Consider the following 24,253-nt stretch of genomic DNA (forward strand, 5'->3'; position numbering starts at 1 on the left):
CCCGAGAATACCCTAAAATATATTACAAAAATAGAAGCGGCCAGCCCTACTGCTTTGTGTTTACCGCAGGGAGGATTCTGTGAACGGATCACGTTTCACAGGAAAAAGGAGGCGTGGACATACCGTTGAAAACGCTCCTGATCAGTTTTTGTAAGTTTCGTGAGTGTTTGCCATTAATCAAAACAATTGCACCGCATATGTCAAAAAACCCTCGAAATCAAGAAACAAACCAAAATTTTACCACGTCATCGCCATCATCGTGAAATCTGATGATACAATTAACGTCCAAGATCCAAAACTCAAGATTACTCCCGTCGACGACTACGACCTTCCAAAATGTGGCGTACTTGCCATCGCCCTTCTGCCAAATTATCAACGGTGATTATTCTAACGGTGGTTAAGAGAATGAAACGGGGGAAGGGGGGGGGTGTGAGCAAACTGTCCTCCACCCCTCCCAATCCCTCGGTTGTTCTATCGTCAAGAGTGCTTTTATCCCATCTGGCGATGAGCAGTGGATGAACTACGGGGTGTCATCCCGAGTGGAAAAAGTGATTCAAAAATAACGAAATTTGTTAATTAGACCGTGGTTTTGCGATTCAATAATAACAAAATTTGTTAGTGATCGCTTTGATAAAAACTGTTTATCACGAAAAAAGAAAAAAAAAGGTAAAAAAGTTACAAATATTGTTAGAATGTTTAACAAATTGCGTTCGCATCTCGCCACCAGTTTCCAACCGGATTTCCACTGCGGGCCACCAACCGAACCGAAAAGGCACCCAAAGTTTATCGACGTCACATTTTCGACTTTGTAAATGAATTTGCTTGCCACTTGAGGTGGTGGTGGGTGGCAGCGTAATGAAATAGAATCCGCTCACTTTTGACAGCCAAGTTTTTAGCTTTTGTCTTTGCGGCGCCGCAACGGAGATAGCTCGCGGGCACTTCCGGTGCTATCCCCACTCTGCGCTCTTTGTCGGATTGAATTATTGAAAATTATGATAATTTTCCAGGGTATTGAAGGTGAAAACTTTACTCTAATGGCACAGCACGAGAGCTGATTGATTATATTCAAACAATCTTGAGCTTTAGTGGTTTTCGGGATGGGGGGAAAGCTCTTGAGAAGCTTTTTCAGGGTGCACTTCAAAGCTGGATGGGGTCGGAGGGGGGAACGGCCCGATTTTTCACTCTGGGTTTTCGCCCTAACGAGCTTGTTGCTGAGTTCCAAAGTAAACAGACTGCGGACCTTTTTTCAGGGAAGTATACTGATCAAAAGATCCTGAGCAGACGGTAATAACTTTGGAATAACATTTTTTGATAACTGAAAATAGTAGGTCAATAACATTGTATGTTATTTATAACAAGATTTGTTATTCGTCGTTATTATTTTTTTGTTATTGGACTGTAATAACAGACTAATAACATTTTATGTTATTCTTCAAACCAATCTTTGTTATTATTTTTTGTTATTTTAAAAACTAATCCGATCTCCCAATAACAGTTGGAGGTATTCTTCCATAACAAAAAATGTTATTCAAAAGTTGTTTTGGCTTTCAACCAATATCAGACCAATAACAGATTTTGTTATGATAACACAAACTGTTATTAAAACCTTATGCAAAAATGGATTTTTCAAGAATATTTCATAACACTTTCTGTTTTTTTAACAGAATTTGTTATTTGCAATTTGCATGAATGTTGTTATTACCGTCTGCCCGGGATGGCATTACATGGAAATTGAGAGAGTTTTTAATTTTTTGTTGTGGGAAGAGGTTGTGAACCTCAACTTATTTTTTGGAAGCTCACTTTCATATTTTGAAATTTCGAAAAAAAACTGTTAAAAATTGATTGAAATTTGCGGGCAAAATTTTCAAAGTTATACTTTTTTTGGTTTTCGTCAAGTGAGTCCTCGTCGGATGGCATTTCGACTAGAGAAGGGGTTGTTAACGTAGGAAGCACCCTTGTGTCACGTGTAGCTGTGGGGTGTGGAGAGGTTCAAAATTGAGTGCGCTAAAGAGTGTTTATTTATCAGCGACAATGTAATAAAGGAGCCTCTCTGTCCCCGCTGCCAACGAAAGACTCTTTTGTGTGAGAGAACATCGAGCTGGGACAGGGGCGTGATGTTGCTAGTTAAATTGAGCTTAAATTGGTTCGAAAATAGGTGCTTGGGACGAAATGAGCTGGTTTCCGCAAATGGGAATTTTGGGCAAATTTTGCAAATGACACGGTTTATGGCAATTATTTTTTAAGCTTTTTCTTTGAGTTTGAAGCATGAATAGAAAATTTCTTCTATATGTGAAGATGGGTCTATGAGGGTTAGATTGACCAGAAACTTAAGTTTCAGAGTGAGTTTCTTCAGTGAGAAATGTTTTAAATTTCAATAAAAAAAAACAGATCTAGGAAGATAATACGAATCGATAACATTCAAGAACCAGTCTATTGAACTATTAAGATTTCACGTCCCTTAACAACCACTCGGACAAGGTGAAATATCACCTCGATGTCGTCACAGGCGGGAAAAAGTTAAAATGCTCAAAGTTAATTCCTCTGTCCGGAAGTTGATTCCTTTTACCTCCCCTGGTAAGCTACAAAGAGCAATTCTTTGAGATTTCAGCCATTCGAATATTTTTGTATTTTTCAATCCAGCTGAAACTGTTTTGGTGCCTTCGGTTTGCCCAAAAAAACCATTTTGCACCATTAGTGTGTCCCTATAATTTGTCACACAAATACAAGCTGTCCATACACCCAAAGGAAAAATATAGCTCAAAATCTGCAACAGTGGATTTGCTGCAGAAAATGTCACAATTTATAACATTTTTTGCAGCAAGCCCGTAGATCATTTTTGCCCGCGTGTACACATTACAGCGATCTGCAGTTCTCACCAAGACATATAATGCTGGCCCGTCCCCGAGCAACACTCCAAAGAGAAGAATATGTTGATGCTCTTTCACTCTCATTTCATCAAGCGTCCATGGCGCGGTGGAAGCGTGTCGGATCATTAATCAAGAAGTTGGTGGTTCAATCCTCGTTCTGATAAGGGTTTTTTTTATGAAATACAACCAAAAAGCCGTCGGTAATGTCGATAATTGTCGGTAACGGGCAAAAATGTCATACCCCTATATCGCAAAAAATGCATAGGGGGATGGCGTCGCTATTTTTAGACCACATTTTCCACTTTTTCTCATCGAAACCGACTACTTTATCGACTTCATTTTGCTGGGCGAGATAGGACGCCGTCTATTTTTAGACGATGACTCAGCACTTTTACACTCTTGCGCTTAAAAAAACCAGGTGGCAGCACGATGTAACGCCACGTCCCTATGAGGACAGATTTCATGCAGAATCTGATATACTTTCATGCCACCATGCATCACAATCATGCGACCGCCGGTTGGGTGTACAAAATTGATATTTGAGAATTCAAAAATCTGGAATTTTTTGATCGATTTGGTGTCTTCGGCAAAGTTGTAGGTATGGAAAAGGGCTACAGTGAAAAAAATGATACACGGTAATTTTTTCGGTGATTTTAATTTCACTTTTTGATACTAAAATTTGATTTGTAAAAAAACTCTATTTTTATTTTTTTAATTTTCTGATATGTTTTAGGGGACATCAAATGCCAACTTTTCAGAAGATTACAAAACGCGCAAAAAATCTTTGACCGAGTAATAAATTTCTGAATAAATACTATTTTTTATAAAAAAAAGACAAAAAAATTGGTCGCACAAATTTTTCAATTCTAAAGTACTTTGTAAAATTTTGATAAAGAGCATCGTTTTCAAGTTATAACCATTTTTAGGTAACTTTTTTGAAAACAGTCGCATTGATTCATTTTTTATGATCAGTGCACAGCAAAAAATCCGCTGGTAAAATTTCATACAAAAGTATGCACAACACCTAATGGTCCGGTTTACATGTTATAATTATAAAACATTCGTGAAATTTTCCGATCTTTTCGAAAAAAATATTTTCATTTTTTTAATCAAGACTAACATTTCAAAAGGGCAATACTTTCAATATTACGGCCTTTTGAAATGTAAGTCTTGATTTTAAAATTTTGAAAATATTGTTTTCGAAAAGCTCAGAAAATATCACAACTGTTTCACATTTTAACATTGTAAATCGGACCATTAGTTGCTGAGATATCGACATTAGAAAATGGTGGGTTGTTGTGGTGAGACTTAGAAAACATAAATTTTCCAGTTTTTACATATTTGCAAGGCAATATCTCAGCAACTTAGGGTCGTATCAACAAAGTTCATAAAAGCAAAATATAGAAGTTTTTACAGCTTTTCAAAAATATTTTTTTCAAAAGTGGGCAAACATGAGCACGAATTTAAAAAAAAAATGAATAACTGCGACTATTTTCAAAAAAGTTTCCTAAAATTTACTGTAACTTGAAAACGGTGCACTTTATCAAAATTTCACTAAAGTACTTTTTGATTGTAACAATATTGATCAGTATTGATTGAAAAATGTATAACTCGGTCAAAAATTTTTCCCCATTCTGGAAATTTCTGGAAATTCAGGAAATAAAAAAAATTAAAAAAGTGTTTTTTTGCAAAACAAGTTTTAGTGACAAAAAGTGAATTTAAAAACCACCAAAAAATGTTTCACCGTGTATCATTTTTTCCATTGTAGTCCCAATCCATGCCTAAAACTTTGCCGAAGACACCACATCGATACAAAAATTTCTTCAGAAGATACTGATTTTTCAATATTAATCTTAAATTAAATAAAATTTAATTAAAAATTAAATTATTCGCTCTACAGCATTGCCTTGGCGTTCTCGATTGCGAGATTCCTACTCGAAACTAGGTGTCCTAAGGCTTGATTGGTGAGGCTATTGCAAACCTCTTTTTACCTTAGCTTCCATCCACCCGGGATTCAGAACTGACGACCTTTGGATTGTAAGTCCAACTGCCTACCAGCAACTCCACCGAGGCAGGACCCAGGGAGACGACTCCTACACCTGGACTGAGCTATCGACCTAACCTTTTTAGGTTAGACCGGGGCCAACATTTACTTCCCCATCGGACGGAAGGCGTGATCAGACAAATCTCGTCTCGAAAAATGCCACCGGGACCGTCTGGGATCGAACCAAAGCCGACTGGGTGAGAGGCAACCACGCTTACCCCTACACCACGGTTCCCGGCACTTTCCTTTTATTCATATAAAATTTTTGTATAGACAGGTGCCAAATTTGAAAATTATATGGACAAACTAATGATGCAAAATGGCTTCTTTCGGCATACCGAAAGCTTCAAAAAAGTTTCAGCCGGATTAAAAAATGCAAAAATTTAAATTAAAAGAAAAAGGCCGATTTCGTAGAGAGTTTCTCAAAAGTAGATTGCAAAGCTCTACACGCTTAAAATTCAGTATGTTAAATTTCTTATCATTAGTATTCTCGTGAAAAACTTTCTCTAACCACTTTAGTGGCCCACAGCGGCGTTTTCTTTTTGCTAGGATCAGGCACAGAAATCAGGACATTTTTGGGGTCAAAAGAAGGTGAAGAGGGGGATAAAACTTTCATATCTTCAACAAGTTTTCTGCTCTATGAAATGTGCCATAAATAAGGGTGAGGGTGAGGTTTGGGGGCAGCCCCGACACTCCATCATAAATGTTTAAAGTTTTCCATTCTGCTAGTAAGGGGCGTGTTCACAAACGTGCGCACATATTCTCACCATTGCTCATTTCCCTCGACACAATTTCCCACATTTTTTCTCTGCTCCCTTCGTTTTGAGTGGAATACTGGTGAAAAACGAACCAAGGATTTATGCCACCAGACCGCCTTTCTTTAACTCACTGACAAAAGCCAACAATGGTGAAACTTTGCTCCCCGCCCTCTTCCTCGTCCAAAACGCAAGCTTTTTCTGATCCTGGCTCACACGTGGAGGCAATTTTTTTTTCAAGGCAGGCTCAAACGAGAACACGAAACTATTACCAAACTGGTTCTTGCTCGTTTTGTTCAGGAAGACAGCACACATTTTTGCACCCCACCACCCACCCAGAATCATAAAAGAGCTTTTTCATGTGATTTTTTTTGCCCTCTTGTTCTTCCAATGTCATATTTTTGAAAAGTTCAATACCGACCGGTTCTTCCCGGGCCGTTTTGCATTGTCGACCTGACCGTGCCCGAAATTGCAAACTTCCGGGGGGGTCGGCATTGATTGCACACGTGCACACAGCACACCCAAAGTGGTGGGGAAAGTCCTCCCGGAAGTGACTTGTGACCTGCTGCAATCGTTCTTGACCGGACTTCTCTAGGGTGAAGTGTCAATTATCGTCACCTTCTTAGTCTTAATCGTTGTTAGGTTGGACAAAATTTAAATTTAGACAGAAATTTTAAAAACAAGTTTTAATCCCAATCATGCCAACTCTAGAGTTCTAACCTTTATAAGACTTCCTAGTAGCTGATCCCCAAAGATACGGAACTCATCCTGAGCAAGCGTACGAGATAAGCCACAAGCAAACTGGCAACCCAACTGTGTGGTGTGGTGTTGCCAGAGCGCCAGAAGCAGCAGCGTGTGACTTGCTGTCAGCAGATGTGAGATTTTGCAAAAGTGACTTTTTGACTGTTTCTGGGATGCCGTTTTGCGGGTAGAAAGGGACTGGAGAAGCTTCTCCGATTGGAAGTAAATTCACACGCAAACGACACAAGTGTGGTTTGGCACATCTGCCAGGGGCAGGTTTCGGACAAGATTTTACTTATTTGCAGTGATTTTACTTATTTGCAGTGACAATAGAACAGTGAAGTTACAAGTATGGAGCTTGCGAGCAAGAAATGAGCAAACAATATTTGGCAGTGTTGCCATTTTTTTAATTATAATTTTCGAAAATTTGAAAAAAAATCAAACTTTTACTTTTATATAAGAAAGATACTTTTCCATAGAAATAAAACAAAGCTAAAAAGTAGTGCTTAAAAGTATTATTTTCAGCATTGTTTTTAACTCAAATAGTATTTCAAAACAATTGTTCAAATAAATGTACGACTCGTGCTGTACAAAATTGTAGCATTTTCTTTTGCAACCAAAATTAACCTTTCACAGCGCTGCGGATCAAGCCGTGGCTGCAAGAAGACTAAAATTCATAATGAAATTAGGGTGCAAACTGTGTGATTACGAGCTGTTTGGGAGTATACTTTATGCTGCCTTAAAGTGCATTTTATTGAGGTTTAGTAATTAAAACTGTATTTTTTTGGCACATTATAAAGCCATTTGGGAGCAGTAATTTTTTTCACTGAGGAGATAGACCAGTTAAATTTGAACAATCCTTGAAGAAATTATGAGGCTCAGAAAAGTACGTGCTCTCCGTCTATCTGTCCTTGGAAATGCCGACAAATGTGTGAAATTTCTACAAGCATTCACTTCGCTTCAAGTGGGCTCACTTGGTGTCTCACTGCTTATGTGACTGTGTTAGTCGATGTTGACGTAAAAGTTTCCTCAAGGACATCATTAATTATGTTGGTAAAACATACGACTCTTGTTATATTCTTCAACTCAGAAGGGCGCGGAGGGAAACTTGTACGTATTTTAGCGAGTACGTAATCTTTAGATAAAAAATTTCATATTCGTTAGACATTTCACCTTCCGGTGAGGATATCCTTGGGTGTGGTGGTTTATCCCTCGGAATCATCCAGGAGCCCCTACTTGAAGATTCCGCACACGAATCTCGGCTCTCGTCATCTCACGAGCAGCTGAGAGCACCGACCATAATCACCGTCATCATCGTCATCGTTTGCGTCAGTTGCCAGAGTGCCAATTAGTACGCCTGGAGGCACACGCACACTTCTTGGAATTCCAGGCCAGGCCAAAAATAAAGGCCTTTGCCGGCATATCGGAAGGAAACCACAGTCAGTCTGGTATCGATCCACCACACCGGTATCTTTGGGAAGATTTGCGGAACCGTTTCCCAATCTGGTTAGGTAAGCCGAACGCAAACGTGATTCCATCAATCAGACGGAATCCTGATGAACCACAGATGAGGGAGGGAGGAGGTTTGCTTCACCCTCTACTATCTAACGTCATGATTCGAATTCCCAGACGCTTCGAAACCCGGACACTTCGAAACCCGGACACCTCATCTTGTTTTATCATTTATTTGGATATAACTTCGCATTATAAATGTCAAAACTGTGTTGTTTGATGAATTCTAACATCAACTTTCATTTAAAGTTTGTTTGAACGCTGTAGTTAATGTCAACACAGATAAATAAAATAAAATTATAAGATTACCAAAAATGCGAAACATTTCACGTGAAATATTTCAAAGGCGTTCGAAACATCGGGAAGGCAAAGCAGAAATTTATGGTTTTGATTTCCTTGAATTCTAGCAATTTTTTATATAAAATATCGATTGTTTTGATGTTAACAGCTCATTTGAGACCTAAAGAATGCCATTCACTAACATTTCAGTCCAAAATTGTGCGATTCATTATCAAAAACGAGTGCCCGGAATTCGAAGCAAAAATGTCCGGATTTCGAATCAGCTTTATCAGTGTCCGGGATTTGAAGCATAACAAGTCATTTTAATTTTCAAATTCTGATGAAAAATTGTTAGAAAAGACATATTTTGCATGCATTCTCTTAAAACTGACTGTTACTAACGTCATGATTCGAATTCCCGGACGCTTCGAAACCCGGACACTTCATCTTGTTTTATCAATTATTTGGATATAAGTTCGCATTATGTAAGTCAAAAATGTGTTATTTGATGAATTCCAACATCAACTTTTATTTAAAGTTTGTTTGAACGCTGTAGTTAGTGCCAAAAAATTAAATACAATAAAATTATAAGTTTACCAAAAATGCGAAACATTTCAACGGAAATATTTCATAGGCGTTCGAAGCACCGGGAAGGCAAAGCAGAAATTTATGGTTTCGATTTTCTTAAATTCTAGCAAATTTTTATATAAACTATCGATTGTTTTGATGTTAACAGCTTATTTGAGACCTAAATAATGCCTTGCACTTACATTTCAGTCCAAATTTGTGCGATTCATAAGTAAAATCGAGTGTCCGGAATTCGAAGCAAAAGTGTCCGGATTTCGAATCAGCTCCCAAGTAACTTTTTTTCCAGGAGTTCTACAAGAGCTCTTCAAGATAGCTACAGCAAAGCAGTTTGGACCGCGGTAGGATAAAATTCTCTTCAAAACTTCTTCAGGAGTTTGGAAGAGTACTTGAAGATAGTTTTAACCTACCGCGGTCCAAACTGCTATGCTGTAGCTATCTTGAAGAGCTCTTGTAGAACTCCTGGAAAAAAATGTTACTTGGGCTTTTATCAGTGTCCGGGATTCGAAGCACAACAAGTCATTTTAATTTTCAAATTCTGATGAAAAATTGTTAAAAAAGACATATTATGCATGCACTTTCTTGAAACTGACTGTTTATACTACGTCCTGATTATATTTCTACATTTCCAACTTATTACATGATTTTTTGCCAGCTATAACAAAAATGATATGCTACTAAGTGTCCGGATTTCGAATCATGACGTTATTCAGGCCATTATTTCAAAAATTGTAATTCATCAAAATGAGGACGCGAAAAATAGGAAAATTTCTATTTATCGAATCTGACAGCTAACTTCATGAACATTTTTCGTTATTTGAAATTTAGTTTTTTTAATGGTTCCCCAATGCTCAACCTAGACTAGAGCAAAGGGACAAAAACTTTGAATAGAATTGATACCAGCACAAGGCTAGTAGGAAAAATCTGACCATGTACCGAAAAAAATTCGAAAACGAAAATCTTTTTTGTAAAATTTTGATTTTTAAGCCGCATTTTATTATTCATTAAAATAAGCTCGTTTATTTGAAAACATAGGCCTAAATAAAATTTTATAAAATAAATAGAAAATTAAAAATCTGTTCAAATGTGTGTGTGTGTGTGTGTGCAACCAACCAAACGGGACCACACGGCCGCTTCTTACAAATTGAGTTGTTTTCATGTATTTTTAGATCTACATTCTATACATGCAAATAACTCGCATAGGCATTTGAAAGGTGTTAGCTCTGCCGAGCTTCGGTGACCCATTTCTACGCTGGCTAGCCGAGCGCGAGGTACTTCAGCTTTATCGACAAGCCCCGCCCTGAAGAACGTTTGCACCAATCGGGTTCAAACGTTATTTAGAACTTCCGAACCCTTGTCAAATGGACAAGGACCCAGCGCGTATATAGTTGGTAGCAACAGTATTCCTAATTCCAGTTATAGCTCACCAAGTCGCAATGGCCTAGTGGTTAGCAATTCAAAGGACGGGGGATCGAACCCCGACTCGAGCGACTTTGATTTTTCGTTCATGTTCAGTGTTTCAAGATTTATATTTCCTATACTTTCTCGTTGGGAGCAGATGGGAATCGAACCCAGGATAATTCGCTTACACAGCGAACACCGTACCAGTAAGCCACGGCCGGTCCTGAAAATTAAAAATCTGTTCAAATCTGTCAAAATTCCTAACTTTATCTGACAACTTGGAAACCCTGCTTAACAGATAAAAGTTAAACAATTACAGAAACATTTTTTTTTCTGCAAATTTTACTTTTATTGACGAAAAAAATATTGATTGAAAAAGTGCAATTTTGAAGGGAGCAGGGATCAGGAGACTTGTATGGACGAACCAATGTTGCAAAATGTATTTTTCAGTTTCAGGGAAGCCCTCCAAAAGTTTCAGCTAAATAAATAAAAACAAATAAAATCAATCATAAATTTTCACTAAAATGTCTTTTACCGTTGTTAAAATCCAACGAAATAAATTGATAATGTTTGACAATCTTTTTTAAATTTAAATAAATCATTGTAAATGTAGTGTTCACGTAATTTATGGATGGTCCCTTTGGTGAGAAATGCAAACTTTGAGAGTGTGTTATTTGGAAATGTTCATGGCTGATGAAATAATCGTGGATCGATCATATTGAACATAATGTTATCGTTTTTGCTGTCGCTCTAATCACATTTACCGTTATCACTGAACAATAATTCGAAATTTATATTTAATGGTTTTATTTTTTTCCTTTTTGCTAAGATTTTTGTCTGATTTTTTTAAATTTATATAGTTATTTTGAAGCTCAGTCATGAAATGATAAAATTGGTACTAAGCTTAGTAATCAAAGATAGAGTTTCGGCATTATTTAATGTGTAACACGATAAATTACATCACTAAAGAAACAACCGGAAGAACATAAATAACTTAACGATTTTCGTGAATGAATGAACAATGATTTTAATTTATTCTGTTATGAATAGTGAGAGATCATTTTTCGGTGAATGAATTTTCACCTACGAATGTATTCGTTAAACCAAATTTCGACTATTTATTCGTGAGTGTAAAAAAAACTTTTTTGAGGAAGATTCTGAAATGGTTAGAACTTCGGAAAAAAAAATGAAAAAAGAATATAACTTAAAATGCTCATAAGGCCGATGCAAATATTTTTCAAAGTTTTTGTCCCTCAGCTCTGGGCGGGGCGGAGGGGGGAGTGGAGCAAAACAAATATAAAATATGAAAGTTGAAATAACAAATAATACTTTCAACATTTGAATAAAAAAGCGATTAAAAATGCATTTTACACTAGTTCAGTTGTTTAGTTTTCAAAAAAAAAAAAAATAGCGAAAAAAAAACTTATTGAGATACTAAACGCTTAAAATTTTTAAAAATTCGAAAGATTTTTTTAATTAACTCAAACATGCTTAGAATTATTCTGGCGCAGTGGAATGCATTTTCAATCGATTGCAGCTCATTGCACTCATCCATTGATTTTTTTTTAGTTTTTTGAAAAAAATATTTTTTGCCCCTTGATTTTTCGGGCCAACTGTGAAGGGGGCGAGGGGGTTGGGGGTGACAAAGACATTGAATGAAATTTGTACCAGCCTAAAAAGTCTTAAATAAAGTTTGAACAAAACAAATCTAAAATAAACTTTAGAAAATTATTTAGAAAAATAATGCTTTCAAAAAAAAAATAAAATAAAAATAAAGCCAACTTTTTTAAGGTTGTTTTATCAATTATTTGGATATAAGTTTGCATAATAATTGTCAAAATTGTGGCGTTTTTACAACTTCCGTTTCAATTTTATTTGGGTGCTGTAGCCAATGCCAAAACAATTCAATAAAATTAAAATAGACGTTTAAGAAAAATGTAAAATATGCATTGAATCATTTCATAGGCGTCTTAAGCAACGAAAAGGCACAGCAGAAATTTGTATACATAATTTACAAATTATCGATTGTTTTGATGTTAACAACTTGTTTGGGACCTAAGTTATGCCATTAACTAAAATTTTAGTCCAAATCTTTGCGATTCATAAGCTAAAACGTGTGTTCGGAATTTGAATCAGTAATTTTGATTTTAAAATTCGATAAATAGCTAGAAAATGCTTATTTTGCAAGCATTTTTTAGAAATTGACGGTTTATAGTACAACCTGGTGTACTTATAATAGTAGTTTATGTAACAAGTTGCAAAAAGAGATTTTTTTCAGCACGAGTCGTACATTTATCCAACGAGGTTCACCGAGTTGGATAAATACGACGAGTGTTGAAAAAATCAAGTTTTGCAACGAGTTCCATGCATTTTTTTTGCAATTCCGAAAAACACCCATTGAGTGAAATTTTAAGTAAAATTTTCATGTATTTTGTCAATAAATCGTTTAAATAAAAAAAATGTTGAAAAGTTTTACTTTTCGAAACAAGTGCTGAAAAGTTCAACTTTTCAGCACTCATTTCAGTGCTGAAAAGTAGAACTTTTCAGCATTTATTTTGAAAAGTGTTGCTATTCGATTCTGTTATTTTTGGTAGGAAAAAGTAGGCCGTTTCATTTCTTCAGAAGGACAGGAAAAGTTGACACTTTCACAGCGGAATTGCAAAAATACAATTTTGCAATTCCGTCGTGAAACTACTCACTTTTCCTGTCATTCTTGAACGATGAAATGGCCTACTTTTCTGTACCAAAAATAACAGAATCGAATAGCAACACTTTTCAAAATAAATGCTGAAAAGTTCTACTTTTCAGCACTCAAATGGGAAATTTTCAGCACTTGTTTTGAAAAGTAACACTTTTCAACATTTTTTTGATTTAAACGATTTATTGACAAAATACATGAAAATTTGACTTAAAATTTCACTCATTGTGTGTTTTTTGGAATTGCAAAAAAATTTGTATGGAACTCGTTGCAAAACTTGATTTTTTCAGCACTCTTCGTATTTATCCAACTCGGTGAACCTCGTTGGATAAATGTACGACTCGTGCTGAAAAAATCCTCTTTTTGCAACTTGTTGCATAAACTACTATTACAACTTATTATCGGATTTTTCGGCAGCTAAAACAAAATTCATGTGTGTGGATTTCGAATCATGTCGTTATTCTAAAAAAAATCTGACTTAAAAATATATTTTGCCAAATGTACTTGTCTATGACATGCGACCCCTCTATCTCATTCGCCAAAATCTCTCCAGTTGCGGTTCGAAAACCGCAACTTCAAGGTGCGTTTCGTTTCCACCACCAAGGCGGGCGGTGTGATACTTGGGTTCATCGAGGGGCGAAGATGATGATGATTACACAATAAATTAGCCCAGGGATTGGAAGCGATACGGAACCCGATTAATCACCGTGGAGACGACCGCGGCGGAAGCTTAAAGGCACTCTCGCAGTGCGGGATTTGGGTTTTGCAGGTGGAAAAATCGTTGACCTTTTTCTTGCTGGTTCGTCCCATGGACAATGGAAAATTAATCTTGTCAATTTTGGGATGATAAGGATTTGTAATCTCTTTTAGAATCATTTGGAAAAATAACAATCCTGTAATTGTTTGGCAAAATAACCATTTTGAGAATCCAAAAGGTTGAAATGTTTATTTTTCAGTCATAATATGGAATAAGAATAGTTCAACTTCTACATAATCATTCTAAACATAGAGTTCAAGCTTTCACTCCCCGGCATTTTGCATCGCCCTTGCACTTTCAGATAAAAACGGCATTCGTGTCGGATTTCCCTTCATTTTCCGTTGGCATTAGTATTCTCTTTCAAAACACTATTACACCCAACGTTGCACGGGAGGGTGTGGGGGCTGCTAGCTCCCTCCCGCTGGATATGATGAAAACCTTTCTCGCTCTATTAAATTATTCATCAGCTGCCTCGGCTTTGCTACTGTGTCCCGGTTCCTTCTGCTTTGGCGGAAAAGTCGCCCACACACTAGACGGAAGGGAAAGGGGGGCGTGATGCATTTGCATTCGTCCAATGTCAACCAGACAGTCAGACAGACAGAAACGCGGTTCGTGCCATCCGTCTATGATGGTGATGAGTTCTAGGGTTGAAAGTGCGAGCAGGTACTTTCCGGGAGAGGCACTGGGTCGCGTAATTTATCAGTTATGGTAGGAGTTGGATAAAAAAATAGTTTTTTAGCTGTATTTTAACTTCCAAACAACTATTTCTCAACATCTCGAAATTGGCAAAAAAATGGTTCATGCATTATAAATGTTGATTTTCTTTTTTTTATTAGGAAAAAATCCAAATATAAAAATTAAAATTCAACGTGTCATTATTTATTAAAATAATAGTTGAGTATTATTATAACAAAAATTCGAATTGAATTTATATCATAAAAAATATTTCACTAAATTTAAAGGCTATGTTTCTCCTGAGAAAAATCTAAACACAATATTCCATATAAATTTGTGTTCAAAATTTGCACCCCTGTGTAATCACACTGGACAGCGGTCATTCGCGCACGACCGGCCTCATTCGAGCCTCGACCGGGAACCGGACAGATGGTCCAGGTTCTGTCGGCTAACTCTATGCGAAATCCGTCCCGGGCCCGAGTACACTCTGGTATGAGCTAATTGTCATCGTCACAAAATGTTATCCGACAACGCCGTATTACCGGACAGAAAGAGGGAGCGAACACAGACTGTGAACGGTGAATATGGTTTTACATTTTTTTTTCTCTTCAAATTACGCTACCCCGGTCATGTCTGAAGTTGCTGGAGCGACAGTAACCAGGCTGTCATTACCGGGGGTCACAGTGTTGCTGGCAACACTGCCGAGCTGTCCAGAAAGTGTGCATATTTTGGTGTGTGTGCTTCCGCGGTACCTGGAAGCAGGAAGCCACGTTTACATTCAGCTAGCGGAGTATAATTACGGGTTAATTTGAAGTTTTTTAAAACAAAAGAATAATTAGCCACGACACAACGGACTGGCAGCACTGCACTGCAGTGACACTTGTACGGCAGCATTGTCCGAAATATGTTTCTGACATGCCAGAAGCAAGGTAATTTACGGTGCTCTGGACACATACACACGTGGTACTGCACGTGTGAGAGGCAGCTTAAAGTGGAACTGTAAAATGTTCTTATAAATTTCATTCATTTAAAAAACATCGAACGGAATTTTCGCTTCAGCGACCTTGTTTGTTCGGCTTGCAGTTTTAGATTCAAAACTTTTTTTTCTCAGAGCATCAAATGTTCAAGCTGGATAAATTCAACGAATAAAAAGTGCTTCCAAATGGCAAAGCTCGGAAAAAACTTTCTCAGCAAAAAAGAAGTCCAACAAAACTAAAACTAAAATTTGCCATAAAATCCACCCCCGACTAGAATTTAGTTTTGAGCGGCCGGTAAAAATTCCGTGATGTCGTTACCGCCGTGGAACTTTTGGTCCAATTTTCCGGTCAAGTACACGTGGAAAGTTCGTGAAAACTGGGCGCGCTAACGTGTTTTTTTTTGTGGACCAACTTTGGCAGGCATTAAAATTTGTTCCCGTTCATTCGATCCAGAGCTGTTGGTAGGCTGAGCAACAGGAACGGTGCAAATAAAAAGTCCAAAACAGACCATAAACCACAAAAAAGTGGCCACTGAACTGGACATGACTCCGGGTAAGGGAAAGAGAGCGAGTGAGGAGGAAATATGTGCACTTTTGTCAAAATATAAATACATTTTAACAATTTGGACAATTTGGACAATTTGGACAATTTTGACAATTTTGACAATTTTGACAATTTTGACAATTTTGACAATTTTGACAATTTTGACAATTTTGACAATTTTGACAATTTTGACAATTTTGACAATTTTGACAATTTTGACAATTTTGACAATTTTGACAATTTTGACAATTTTGACAATTTTGACAATTTTGACAATTTTGACAATTTTGACAATTTTGACAATTTTGACAATTTTGACAATTTTGAAAATTTTGAAAGTTTTGAAAATTTTGAAAATTTTGACAATTTTGACAATTTTGACAATTTTAACAATTTTGACAATTTTAACAATTTTGACAATTTTGACAATTTTGTCAATTTTGTCAATTTTGTCAATTTTGTCAATTTTGTCAATTTTGACGATATTGACAATTTTGACAATTTTGACAATTTTGACAATTTTGACAATTTTGACAATTTTGACAATTTGACAATTTTGACAATTTTGACAATTTTGACAATTTTGACAATTTTGACAATTTTGACAATTTTGACAATTTTGACAATTTTGACAATTTTGACAATTTTGTCAATTTTGACAATTTGACAATTTTGACAATTTTGACAATTTTGACAATTTTGACAATTTTGACAATTTTGACAATTTTGACAATTTTGACAATTTTGACAATTTTGACAATTTTGACAATTTTGACAATTTTGACAATTTTGACAATTTTGACAATTTTGACAATTTTGACAATTTTGACAATTTTGTCAATTTTGACAATTTTGACAATTTTGACAATTTTGACAATTTTGACAATTTTGACAATTTTGACAATTTTGCCAATTTTGAAAATTTTGACAATTTTGACAATTTTGACAATTTTGACAATTTTGAGAATTTTGACAATTTTGACAATTTTGACAATTTTGACAATTTTGACAATTTTGACAATTTTGACAATTTTGACAATTTTGACAATTTTGACAATTTTGTCAATTTTGTCAATTTTGTCAATTTTGTCAATTTTGTCAATTTTGTCAATTTTGTCAATTTTGTCAATTTTGTCAATTTTGTCAATTTTGTCAATTTTGTCAATTTTGTCAATTTTGTCAATTTTGTCAATTTTGTCAATTTTGTCAATTTTGTCAATTTTGTCAATTTTGTCAATTTTGTCAATTTTGTCAATTTTGTCAATTTTGTCAATTTTGTCAATTTTGTCAATTTTGTCAATTTTGTCAATTTTGTCAATTTTGTCAATTTTGTCAATAAAAATATTGTCAATTTTGTCAATTTTGACAATTTTGACAATTTTGACAATTTTGACATTTTTGACAATTTTGACAATTTTGACAATTTTGACAATTTTGACAATTTTGACAATTTTGACAATTTTGACAATTTTGACAATTTTGACAATTTTGACAATTTTGACAATTTTGACAATTTTGACAATTTTGACAATTTTGACAATTTTGACAATTTTGACAATTTTGACAATTTTGACAATTTTGACAATTTTGACAATTTTGACAATTTTGACAATTTTGACAATTTTGACAATTTTGACAATTTTGACAATTTTGACAATTTTGACAATTTTGACAATTTTGACAATTTTGACAATTTTGACAATTTTGACAATTTTGACAATTTTGACAATTTTGACAATTTTGACAATTTTGACAATTTTGACAATTTTGACAATTTTGACAATTTTGACAATTTTGACAATTTTGTAAATGTCCTTGAATCAAACTTTGCATGCAATATTTCGTTTTCGTCCTGTTCTTAGGTTCACAGATTCCAATCAAGTTTATTGGAAGCCTCGATGATATGGTGTTTAGCATTTTTGTCTGCTGATCCAAAGGACAGGGGATCGAACCCCGCCGCGAGCTATAATGAATTTCAGAATTCCTGCTTTCCATAATTTCTCAATAGGAGCAGATGGGAATCGAACCCAGAACCTTCCGCTTACAAAGCGAATAGCGTATCCAATCAGCCACGCCTACCCCTCTGATATAGTAAATGTTCATAGTGATTCCACCTAAATTTGGATTTTTGCTCATTTTTTTTAATTTTAGGGGTTTTTGGTTATTTTTCAAAAAGAACTTAATTTTCTGAGCAACTATTGCTCCGATTTTCAAACTCAAGAAAATTAAACTTTGTGAAATTTTGAACTCAATTTAAACTTTGTGAAATTTTGAACTCAAGCATAGCATCTAAAAAAGGCCAAAATATTTATATTAAGCCTCTTTCAAATTTTTGTCTTGAATTTAAAATTTTATGGGTTCATATGAAAAGTCCCTCAAAAGGAAACAAAAAACTATAAATAAAATTCAAAATAAAGGCTGATTTTTGGGAGGGTTGCTCTTCTTTAATAAACTTAACTTTCAATTGCTACGTCAAAAAACTGATTTATGAGAGTATGTTCCAATGGTTTTGATAGAATAGTCACTATGAAATGATTAAAAAAAAAAGGTGTTCATAATAAATTTTGAAAATTTGAGTGTTTAATTTTAATAAATAGATTCGGATTGTTGTTTCAAAACATGGACATTTGCTTTAATGTAAATTTCAGTTAATTTGGTTAAGAAATTTTAACGCAGCAAAAATAGTAATTTATGAAACAAGGTGCATAAATAAGATTTTATCTAACGCGATTTACCGAGTTTGATAAATGGACGATTGCCTAAAAAACAAGTTTTGCAACGAGCTATTTACATTTTTTTTTACAATTCCGAAAAACGCTTTTCGAATTGAATTTGATGCCAAACATCCACTGTTCAAAACAATAGAATATTGAAAAATGTAACTTTTCAATAATAGTGATGAAAACTTCCTCTTTTTAGCACTCAATTCAGTGCTGAAAAGAGCCCTATGTCAATTTTTATGTACAACGGTAAAAAAACACGATTAAGAACCATTTCTGATCCCTTTTTTTCGATGGATCAACTATGGTCTCCTTGGAATTAGCTGTCATGTAGGACCGTTTTTGCCAAGAAGGGCCGCGAAGTTATTTTTTTTTAATTTGTCCATAAATCTATTTTAAATCATTGGTGGTCGTACAAAGTGTCATTGTACTCAGTAAAAAAGCTATGTCGTTGTAAACAACAATATCAGAAATCAAAGCTTTATTATAGGACCCAATTTAAAAAAAAAATGTTCATTTACAAAAATAAAAAAAGGGGGGGGGAGGGGGGGGCAAAACAAATTTGTCCTTTTATTGCTGAGTGTTTTTCAGCTTCAACTAAATTAATTAATTGCGCTGCTGTTGTGTTCGATTGGATTTTAATTGAGTGCCGAGGCTGTTTGTGTCTGCGTGTGGATGGTGGTGTTGGTGGGTGAAAGCCATGTTGTTGATTCGCTTGAATGGTTGGGCCCACGTTTAATGGTTTATTGACAGATTTTCCGGTTTAATTGTACTGGATTATCCCCGGTTGTAGATTTTTAGGATTGGAGAGCGCTTCGAAGGTTGCCGATAAATGAAGTGTTGGCGGATTTTGGAGCAGACTGAGTTTTCCGTCAAAAATGTGTCAAAATATAGGACAACTATGCTGGTTAGAAGTGGAAAGCGGTAGGGAATTGCTAAATTGAGGCTTTTCAAATGTTAAATTGCGATTTTTGTTGATGTTGGATGGGGTGCAATCATTGTGGGAGGAAAATATCGTGAATTCAAACATTATTTGCGCGCGATTTGTTGAGCTTTCAAGCGGTTTTCCAGTTTTTGGCTGCGAGTTAGTATTTCGATTCTCGATTAACAAATTTAGTCATGTTTTATGATGAAATGGCGACAGAGCGCATGGCTAGCAACAACTTTTTTTGTGGCGCGATTTTTGATCGTTTTAAAACATGGTTTTTTTTTTGCTCAAAACTAATTTTTCTCATATGCTAGCGAACGGCGCGCTTATCTAATCGAGCTTTTGTGCATGGTGGCGGATGTTCGGGAGCTTTCCATCTGATATTCCTCCATCTGACAGAATATCACGTACCTGGATTTAGAGCGGTAGAAGTGGTGGTGTGGTAGCAGAAGTAGTGTTTGGTGGTGGTTTGTGGAGGGTGAAGAATTTTTGAACACATTTTTTTTGTTTGCAGATTTTGGAGGACACACGATGAGGTGAGTTCATTTAATTTTGTTTTTGATGGGAAGAATTCAGTTTCGATCGGGTTGGATGTTGTTTTTTTTCGGATTTTCAAACAGACGTGATACGAGGGGGAAAAATAAGAAGAAAGAAAAAAAATGTTCAACGGGAGGGCAGTTAGACGGTCGAAGTATCGATTAATTTTGAACGAACAAGTTTTTTTTTCAAAACGAAACGGAAAACGAGAACGAACGGCTGACTGCTGGCAAAAATTCTTCCGACTTACCTTGCTGGAAGGATGAGCGTTTCGAATTCCGTCGCCAGATGGCGCCGGATGATGTTCTTCGAGGGAGGAATGCCGAGTGCCGTGGCCATCGTGTCGCCGGAGAAGGACGGCTCCAGAACCACCAGGCCGCCGTGAACGCCGCTATCTGTTAGAGTTGGATTGGGAAAAGTTTAATTTGATGTTGAAAACTAATGTGAAACTAAAAAATTCTAAAGTCTAATTCTAAGATCTCACGAATTAATAATGTTGTTTTTTACTCGACTTAGCACATAGAATTGAATTGCACAAATAAGCATTTATGAAATATCTAATTTTCTAATATTGTTTTAAAATAATTGCATCTTAAGAGTATTGCTTTACTTGTTTCGGCGTTTTTCAAAAAAAAAAAAAATTTTTTTTTCGAAAATTGCCAGCACTGTTAAATTAGTTTTGACCATTTTTTGTCATTTAGACTTATAAAAATAGAGATTTTTCAAAAATGATTATTTTGGGCAATTTTATATTTAAATGTTTAAAATCATTTTTGAATGCATTTTCAGTTTATTCAAGGAGCCCGCGATTAAAACAAACATTTGAAAAGCTCGATAGTTTAAAATAAAAATTACAGCGCAAAATTCTCGAAATTTTAAAAGTTATCGTATTTTTCTTTTGAAAATACTCATATTTGTATATTTTTAATTTTTTTGTTTGCTACATGGGTTTCAATCGGAGTGAAACTTTGCATGTATTTTCGCTTTATTAAAGATTTTTTTATGTTAAATACTCAAATTTCCACAAAAAATATATCTTTTCAAATTTCCTATTTATGATAATAAATCAAGCATTTTTGGAAAAAAAGCAATATTTCGCGAAAATCGCGAGTCATACAAAGTTGCACATCGTTTGCGAATAATAGAAGTTGCTTCTAAAAAATAAATTTGGTGAAATGAGTATTTTATCAAAAAAATCTAATATTGCGAAAATGTAAATTATGGGATTTCAGTACATTCAAAAAATATAGTATTCTGTGAAAATTTTGGTATTTCACGAAAAGATCTTAAATGAAAAGATAATGCATCCAACATTTTGTTTCGTTTGATACCCATATTGCAAACATAAAATTTTGAGTACATTAGAAAAAAAGAAATTTTGTAAAAAAATAGAATTTTACAAAAAAAAACAAAACATCAATAATGAGAAAATGCATGCAATATTTTGCTTCGTTTGATACTCATATTGCAAATAATGAAAATATGAGTATTTTCGATAAAAAAAACGATATTTTGAGAAACATCAGTATTTAAAAAAAACGGGATGAAAATGAAAACGGGATGAAAATGCATAAAACATTTCGCTTTGTTTGATATTCATATTGTAAGTAATAAAATTTTGAGTATTTTCGAAAAAATACGATATTTTGTGAAAAATTTGTATTATCAAAAAAATATGCATTACAGTTTAAAATGCATACGAAATTTCACTTCTTTTCATAGCCGTTTTGCAAATTCTGTAAATTTGAGTATTTTCAAAAAAAAAATACGATATTTTGTGAAAAATTTAGCATTTTAAAAACAAAATATTTATTAAAGTAGAAATGCATACGAAATTTAACTTCTTTTGATACCCGTATGGCTAATTATGGAAACTTGAATATTTTCTAAAATATACGATATTTTGTGAAAAATTTAGTCAATATTTAACAAACAAAATATTTTATAACGTAAAAATGCATACTAAATTTTGCTTCTTTTGATACGCGTATTGCGAATTATGTAGATTCGAAAAAATACGATATTTTCTGAATAAAATGTATTTTGCAAACAAAATATTCATTAATGTAAAAATGCATGCTAAATTTCGCTTCTTTTGATACCCATGTTTCGAGTTATGTAAATTTGAGTATTTTCTAAATAATGCGATATTTTTTAAAAAAATATGTATTTTACAAACAAAATATTCATTAATGTATAAATGCATACTCAATTTCACTTCTTTTGATACCTGTATTACGAATTATGTAGATTTGAGCATTTTCGAAAAATATACGATATTTTGTGAAAAATTTAGCCTTTTACGAACAAAATATTCATTAAAGCAAAAATGCATACTGAATTTCGCTTCTTTTGATAACCGTATTGCGAATTATGTAAATTTGAGTATTTTTGAAGAAAAAACAATGTTTTGTAAAACTTAGGTATTTTATAAAAAATATATTTTTTTTAAAGCATCAAATGCCCATTTTTTCTCTGAAAAAAAAAAACAAATTTTGATTGTTTATCAGTACATTTTAAGAACGGACAGAAGAACAACTTAAAGCATTTTTGAATTTGATAATTCGTCGAGAACCAAATGAAAAACGGCTTTGTTTACAGCTGGCGCTTACGACCTTTTGAAAGCTGAACCGAGATTTAAACTTTTAAACATACTAGATTAATTAAAAACTGTACTCTTAGTTAGTTAGTTATTTAGTAAGAGTACAGTTAAAGCTTTGGAAATTTAACATAATTTGGTCGGATTAGGTCATATTCAGAAATATTTTAAATGTAAGTTATCGAAATAAAGATAACGATAGATCTCGAAAATGTTATCGTTTAAAACCTTAGTAGCGACAAACGATAGGAATTAATTTGCGTCTCGTCCGATTTGTGTTCACGAGTGAAATGGAGAATCAAGAACTTTGGTTGCGGGAACATATTTTGGCTTCAGAGTGACATTTGAAAGAACTTTTTAGTCGTAGTCGGAGTCACTTAAACTTCTGAAGCCAGTGTCGGAGCCGACCTTAGAAAATCTAATAACGCGTACGTACCTTTCAGGTTGTCAGCGTACTCGCCCAGATCGATGGAGCGCGCCCAGCGGATGAATCGCTGGTTCGTCCACACGATCGGATCGGTGTCGACGTTCTCCGACTGCAGCCGCCGCATGGCCAGCGACTGCCGGTCGTACTTCATTATCCGGAGCACGTGGATTCCTGCGAATTCCGGGATGGTTTTGTAGATCGTGTGGTCTGATGCGGGTTTCTCGGTACTTACCGTGTACGATGCTGGCCTGGTGGAACTTGCGCGTCACGCCGAGATACTTTTCCAGCTCCTTCTTCGAGAGGGTGTCCAACATGCGGGCGTCCACCAGCGAGTGCATGAACGATTCCCCGTACTGTGGAAGACCAATGTCCGGAAGCCACTCGGAGGCGACCCAGCTGGAAGTGAGGAGAGGGAATTCTTGAGGGGCAACTCTTTTAAAGGGGGTAGTTAGGGAGTACTTACGTGTGACCCAGCTGCCCAATGGTCGGATACCGGACCAGCTCCGGACGGCGTTGCTCTTCGATGGCTAGCCGCAGCTTCTTCCGGTGCATCGGATGGCTCGTTCCGAGGCCGCTTTCCAGTTCGGCATCGCTCAGTTCGAGCAGGACCTTGCCGCTCTTGACGTTTTCGGCGCATCGTGCACTGTACTGGGGCATTCCGAGGGCAACTTCCAGCCAGGCCAGCACCTGGGAAGCCCTCCAACGTTCCATCGGCATCGAGGAGGCTTCCCGCAGCAGTCGTAGCTTTTCCGCGTAGCCTTCCTCTGTCAGCGGACTCCACTGGAAGTCGGTGGGTTCGGTTTCCGCCACCGGGTTGCTCTTGTTGCGGTTCCGGTTGCGGGCAAACACCCGCGATATACTGCCCCAGGTTCCGCCACGGCCTGTACGGCCCGTTAGGCTTGTTCCGGCACCACCAACGGCACCGGCAGCGCCAGTCTTGGATGATTGCGATGATTGAGATTGTTGCTGCTGCAGTCTTCTGGCAAAGGTTTGGTTCTCGTTCTCGATTGGGGAACCCAGCTGATCAACAGAACGGAAGGAGCTGGAAGGAGATTCGTTAGGAGATGTGGTTTGATCGAGGGGAGGTTGCGTTACTTGGAAAGTGCGGCCGTATCAACTGATCGCGAGTAGGCCCCGGCGTTCAATGGCGAAAGCGTCGGACTTCGTTCTTTCGGTGTTCCGTCTGTGAGGGAGGAAGAATTGTTACA

The 24,253-nt window shown here is 35.9% G+C and overlaps 1 protein-coding gene across 9 annotated transcripts in view; it reads right to left on the minus strand.

Annotated features, from left to right (window-relative positions):
* LOC6040757 (kazrin) overlaps positions 1-24,253 on the minus strand; it is a 189,015-nt gene that overhangs the window by 62,542 nt on the left and 102,220 nt on the right. For all 9 annotated transcript variants that reach the window (XM_038259767.1, XM_038259768.1, XM_038259762.1 and 6 more), the window contains exons 8-12: positions 24,141-24,228; positions 23,509-24,087; positions 23,278-23,441; positions 23,055-23,216; positions 20,270-20,414 (exon numbers count right to left, since the gene is read on the minus strand). In XM_038259767.1, the coding sequence (XP_038115695.1) occupies positions 20,270-20,414; positions 23,055-23,216; positions 23,278-23,441; positions 23,509-24,087; positions 24,141-24,228 (1,138 nt within the window). The remainder of the gene's footprint in view (positions 1-20,269; positions 20,415-23,054; positions 23,217-23,277; positions 23,442-23,508; positions 24,088-24,140; positions 24,229-24,253) is intronic.

The sequence above is a fragment of the Culex quinquefasciatus genome, chromosome 3 (assembly GCF_015732765.1).
Source record: "Culex quinquefasciatus strain JHB chromosome 3, VPISU_Cqui_1.0_pri_paternal, whole genome shotgun sequence".
In the NCBI taxonomy this organism is placed as follows: domain Eukaryota; kingdom Metazoa; phylum Arthropoda; class Insecta; order Diptera; family Culicidae; genus Culex; species Culex quinquefasciatus.